Source organism: Aquarana catesbeiana, linkage group LG02 (assembly GCF_042186555.1).
Source record: "Aquarana catesbeiana isolate 2022-GZ linkage group LG02, ASM4218655v1, whole genome shotgun sequence".
Lineage (NCBI taxonomy): Eukaryota > Metazoa > Chordata > Amphibia > Anura > Ranidae > Aquarana > Aquarana catesbeiana.
This window is the reverse complement of record NC_133325.1, coordinates 456,414,787-456,420,683: the sequence shown is the minus strand read 5'-3', so window position 1 is coordinate 456,420,683 and position 5,897 is coordinate 456,414,787. Positions and strand designations below refer to the sequence as shown.

The following is a 5,897-nucleotide window of genomic DNA, read 5'->3' as shown; positions in this document are numbered from 1 at the left end:
AGTAGAATGTAAAAAAATTGACTTTCTTTGAAGTGGAAGGTGCTGACAAGGCCACCACCCACACTTTGAATTGCAGCTGATTCAGGATAATTCTGAAAATGGGGCAAACTATATATATATATATATATATATATATATATATATATATATATATATATATATATATATATATATATATATATATATATATATATATATATATATATGTAAACGATTTTGTTTTAATTACTACAATGACACACTTTCATTTCCTTTATGTAGTGTCTATGGGAGCTCAGATCTCATACTACCGCCTACAACGTGCTGCTAGTGCGCAGATGCGCTGACTAACCCGGGCTATACGTGATTGGTGCATTCCCCTGTCAGTCACGGAAGGTGACCATTCCCCGGCAGAGAGCGATCACGTGGCTGTTTGTGTCATTTGCCCGGCAGAAATGCGGGAAGAGAAGATAGCGGAGAGACGTGTGGTGGGCTCATATCACGCCGTGTAATCGGAGGCTGCACTCAGGAGGTGAACACACAGCACCCATAACCGCACTGCCTGCTATTCCCATCCTCTACAGACTCCATTCTGTGCTGAGGGCAGCAGTCACATCTCTTTATTTTGGATGGGGTGTTAAAGGGTAAAACTCCTGTCACGGTTGTCCCACTCGGGAGGGATCTCTTCCTTTCTTGTATACATAACCTGAATGAGAAGAGATCTTCATGACTGCCCAACACATATGTACAGCAATGAAAGAATGGGCTTTAACGCCTTCATGTCTCAGGTATGTGTTGCTGGGTGACTGTTTATGTGCTCTCAGCACAAAGACCAAGTTGCATGCATGCCTGAGCGTTGTGCTTTTTCTTGTATGCACATTTTTGAGTGATTGTGTACAGCGTATTTAAAGGTGTTGTAAACCCTAAAAGTTTTTCACCTTAATGAATGTGACTGTAAGGGTTCGTTTTTTTTTTTTTTTTTTTACTAAAAAAAAAAAAAAATCGCATCATACTTACCTCCACTGTGCAGCTCATTTTGCAGAGTGGCCCCGAACCTGCTCTTCTGGGGTCCCCCAGCAGCTCCTCCCCACATCAGATAATCCCCTAGGAGAAGCGCTCTCCCAGGGGGTTACCTTGCGGGCGCATTCCTGAGTCCAGCATTCGGCATCCATAGCCGCCGAATGTATGACTCGGCCCTGGCGCCTGCGTCATTGGATTTGATTGACAGCAGCGGGAGCCAATGGCTGAGCTGCTGTCAATCTATCCAAGAGCCGAGAACCCCGGGCAGAGAGACAGCGCGTCCCCACTGGGTCAAGCTCCAGGGCTCAGGTAAGTAAAACTGGGGGGCCGGTCACTGCCAGGTGTTTTTTTACCTTAATGCATAGGATGCATTAAGGTGATAAAACAGGAGGGTTTACAGCTCCTTTAAGGTGAAAAACCTTTTGTGCTGCAGACCCCTCCCCCTCTTCTTACCTGAGCCCAATCCAGCAATGCGCACAAGCACATCGGCTCCAGCTGCTATCTCATCTCTCATTGGACAGATTGATAGCAGCAGGAGCCATTGGCTCTTCCACTGCTGTCAATCAAATCCAGGGATCATGGCCGAGTCCCAATGGCCGTGTCAACGGACTTAGCAGTGAGCCTGCACAGGTGCCCCCGTGGAAAGCGGCTCTTCATGGGGGCACCCGATGAAGAGGAGAAGCCTGGAGCACCAGCAGAGGACCGCAGAAGAAGAGGATAAGGACTGCTCTGTGCAAAATCATTGCATGTTTGTTGTTTTTATATATAAAAAAAGAGGGTTTACAAACCCTTTTAAAGCGTTTTTGAGCTACATTTCCCATGATGCTCAACTACACTGCAGAGTGCATGAGCATAATGGGAAATGTAGTTCCAAAACATCTGGGGTGCCAAGGTTCACCATCACTGGGTTGGGGTTTAAAGGTTAAAGTGGTTGTAAAGTCTAGCTTTTTTTTTCCTATAAAAATAACAAACATTATACTTACCTGCTCTGTGCAGTGGATTTGCACAGAGCAGCCCGATCCCCCTCTTCTGTTCTCCTGGCCCCTCCCTCCTGTTCAGTGCCCCCATGGCAAGCAGCTTGCCATGGGGGCAGCCAAGTCGCAGCTCCCTATGTTTATTCAGACATGGGCCCCACCCTCTCCCCTGATTGGCTAGCTGACTTTGGCAGCAGCCAGTGGTGCCGCTACTGTGTCTCAGCAAATAAGGAGGGAGAATCTTGGATTGTTGTGACACTCGTGGACAGAGAGGGACCTCAGGTAGGTGTTAGGGGTGCTGCTGCACACAGAAGGCTTCTTAAAAAAGGTTAAAAAACCTTCTGCTCTTACAACCACTTTAAGATTAATTTATAAAATGAATATTATAAATACCAGTACTTACATGAGTCCCCCATCTCTATCCAGCGATGTCCACGTGTGCCTCGGTCGTCCAGGACTCTCCTCCTGATTGGCTGAGACACCACAGCAGCGCCATTGGCTTCCGCTGCTCGTAATTAGCCAATCAGGGGAGGGGGTGGGGCCAAACCTGGTCTCCATGTCTGAATGAACACAGGGAGTTCTGGCTCAGAAACCCCCATAGCAAGCTGCTTGCAGTGGGGGCATTCGACAGGAGGGAGGGGCCATGAGAGCCGAAGCGGGACCCAGAGAAGAGGAGGATCTGGGCTGCTCTGTGCAAAAGCAGGTAAGTATATGGCCTCTTGCACACTGAAGCTTGAAAAAGCTTAGTACAGCTTTTTTTATTTTTTTTTACTGAGCTAAAATACACATCATTAATTTGTAATGTGCCTATGCACACAGGCGTATAAACAAGTGCCGTGCATTCTTCAGTAAAAAAAAAATGAAAAATCAGCTTTTTTAGTCAGTAATTTATGCCTTATGCGCACAAATACGAGTGAATGCGCACAAATGCACATTTCTATATTGTGCAGAACGAAAACGTGAGATTAAGGTAAAATGCGCAAACGCATATATGTGAAAATGCGCGCAAATACATACAAAAAAAAGGCTGAATAAATGGATGCTCAAACAGGAGTTTTATATGCAAGAAGCCTAACATGTTTGTTATTTTTAAGAGAAAAGGCAGACTTTATAATCACTCTAAAGTGATATTAAAGTCTTGTGGGTTTTTTTTTGTTTAAAAATAACAAACATGTTATACTTACCTTGCCATGTGCAGTGGTTTTGCACAGAGCAGCCCAGTTCCTCCCCTTCTTGGGTCCCTCGCTGACACGCTTGGTCCCTCCCTCCTGCCCCCACAGCAAGCAGCTTGCTATGGGGGCACCTGAGCCGCTGCTCTGTGTCCATTCAGGCATATTAGGGTTAGGATTTTTTTATTTGAATTATTGCATTTGAGCAGAAAAATGCTCAAATCAACTCTATTTAAATAATCTATTTAAAGAGCAACTGTCATCTCTGTCCCGCAGCAGCTCCTCTTCTGACCTGCTGTTGACTCACCGACAGTCCTCTTCACTTTAATGGGATGGTTGGTGATGCGTCAGTGACACAACAAGGTGAGGGACGTGGCGGCAGCAGGTGAATGGATGTCCACTAACGGGCTCTGCCATGATGGATCTGAAATGACAGGTTCTCTTTAAATATGAGGACTCATTCTTGCTGGTAGTTAGAATCTTTAACCACTTGCTGACCGGCTTGTGATGATATACGTCAGCAAAGTGGCACGGGTGCACAAAACAACGTACCCGTACATCGTTTCATTATCCGCGGCTAGTAACCAGTAATGCTAATGCAATGTTAATGGAGCTTCCCCTGCCTGTTTTCACTGCCCGCCCATCTCCTTCCCAAAGTGGAGAATAGAAGGAAGTGAATGTGGGGATAGCCACATTTTTTTTTTTTTCGTAATAGCTTTTATTTTTCTTTATTTTTTTTAAAGTAAAAACTGTTTGTTTATTTTTTTTCTGAATTAAAATGAATTTATTTGTTATCTCCCTGCTTGGCCCCTTTCACACGGGCTGTCTGATCAGGTTAGTCAGGCGGACCTGATCGGACCCTTATAGCCCTTTCACACTGAGCTGCGGGGGGGGGGGGGGCGTCGGCGGTAAAACGGCGATATTTTTAGCACTGCTTTACCGTTGTTTTAGCAGTGCTATTCCGCCGCTATCGGGGTGGTTTTTCTGTGTAAATTTAAGATTAGTTTTTTATATTGAAAATAAAGCTTTGTCGGTCGTTTAAAAAAAACCTGGCTCCTAACTTTCTTAGCTTGCTCCTAGATTCCAAGCAAATTTGTCAAGCCCTGATTTATGCAATTCACTCCCCTCACTGTGTGATATGAGCAATATGTTTTCACTTTTTTAAATAATTTTTATTATTGTATTTTACTTTGCAGGTGTCATAATGGAAGTAAGCCACTCAGTAAAGGAGAGGACTATTGCAGAAAATAGCCTAGTCATCCTTTTACAGGGACTGCATGGACATGCCACTACTGTGGAGCTGCGAGATGAAAGTTCTGCTAAAGGTTCGGTTATAAATGTAGATGCTTTTATGAACGTACGCTTAGAAAAGGTCACTTATACAGACCGTCGGGGCAAGGAATCCAAGCTGGATGACTTGTTTATCAATGGACGCAATGTGCGCTACATACATATTCCAGAGGAGGTGGATATAATTCACACTATTGAAGAGCGGCTAAAGAAAATACAAGGTATCCGTGGATTTGGTGGAAAGGGAAGAAAAGAATTTGTTTCAAAGAAGTGCAAATGATGCCCACTTTACCCTGCTGTTGAACAAAACAATGCTGCTGTATAACATCTAGCTGTTTTACTAAGAAGTGTATGTAAAAACAAATACACAGACATACACAGGTTACTGAGCATAAAAGATCCTCCTGTATATTGTTAAAGGAAACCTCTTTTAAATCACTTTGGTAAAACTATGCAATTATTGTGTAAATAAGATTATTTTTGCTACATGGTAGCGTGCAGTTCTATGATGTGATTAAATGGCATAAACGCTTCTTTTGTGTATGTGTCTTGATGGCAAGAGAGTAGAGCAGTGGTGGTCAATCTGGTAAATAAAGAGGGCCTCACAACAGAATTTGTATGCCAGTGCGTTTGTATAACACACTGGTGTGCACTGCAATGCTTTGGTAAAATGCATTGGTGTGCTGACTTTTTATTTAAAACAATTGAATTCTTATGCACTTTGTTATGTGTTAGTTGTTCGGATATTGCTGCACAATAATGCAACATGGCCTACCCTTTTTTTTTTTTTTTTTTTTTTTAGTGCACACCAATGTGGTGTATTGCTGTGAACTGAAGCCACAACACAGAAGGCAAATAATTTTGTGCTTGCGTTGGGCAACACAGCTGGTGAGAACTATAGGCAAAACTTAAAGCTTTTAAGGGAGGATTATAACCCCTGTAAGGTTTACTTTTGCCATCTATGTGCCATTGTGGAGATTTCCCTTCACTTTCTGTCCCGTAGCCAAACAGAAAGTGAGACGAAATCCCTGCAAATAAGGGTAATTTCTTGGGGACCCCCAGGTCACCAGAACTAGTGTTCCCATTGGAAGATTTCCCCTCAATTTACTTTTCTGGGGACAATTCAAAATTTGGGACTTTCTTTTACTGTCACTTTCATAATAGTAAACAGGACAAACAGAGGATGAAGCTCCCTAACGGGGGCACAGACAGCAGTTAAACTGGCAGGTGTTCTAATCTATCTCCACTCTACTCAAAAGGAAAAAAAAAAGGTTTTGCCTTTTTAGTTACACTTTAAGACTCCTTTCACACTTCTGCGACTTGGGATCTGACTTGTGAGACACCAAGTTGCAGGTCATGTGAAATTCATTTTTTTTTTTTCTATGAGAGCTGTTCCTATGGATGCTACAGAAGTTGCTGCAACTTCAGAAAAGGTTCCTGCACTACTTTGGTCCAACTTTTGATG

At 43.4% G+C, this 5,897-nt stretch overlaps 1 protein-coding gene across 2 annotated transcripts; it reads left to right on the top strand.

Moving 5' to 3' along the window:
* The first annotated feature begins 358 nt into the window (after positions 1-358).
* LSM10 (LSM10, U7 small nuclear RNA associated) lies at positions 359-4,965 on the top strand. Of its 2 annotated transcripts, none has more exons than XM_073617976.1 (2): positions 359-511; positions 4,339-4,965. In XM_073617976.1, exon 2 carries the CDS (start codon positions 4,347-4,349, stop codon positions 4,710-4,712), a length of 366 nt encoding a protein of 121 aa, XP_073474077.1. In that variant the 5' UTR covers positions 359-511; positions 4,339-4,346; the 3' UTR covers positions 4,713-4,965. The 2 variants fall into 2 exon arrangements, with proteins under 2 accessions (XP_073474077.1, XP_073474078.1); XM_073617977.1 differs by having other exon boundaries at positions 373-767.
* The last annotated feature ends 932 nt before the right edge of the window (positions 4,966-5,897 follow it).

What these genes read in the sequence shown, in the direction of transcription:
- LSM10 (XM_073617976.1), top strand. Translation starts at nt 4,347, where the DNA reads ATGGAAGTAAGCCACTCAGTAAAGGAGAGGACTATTGCAGAAAATAGC.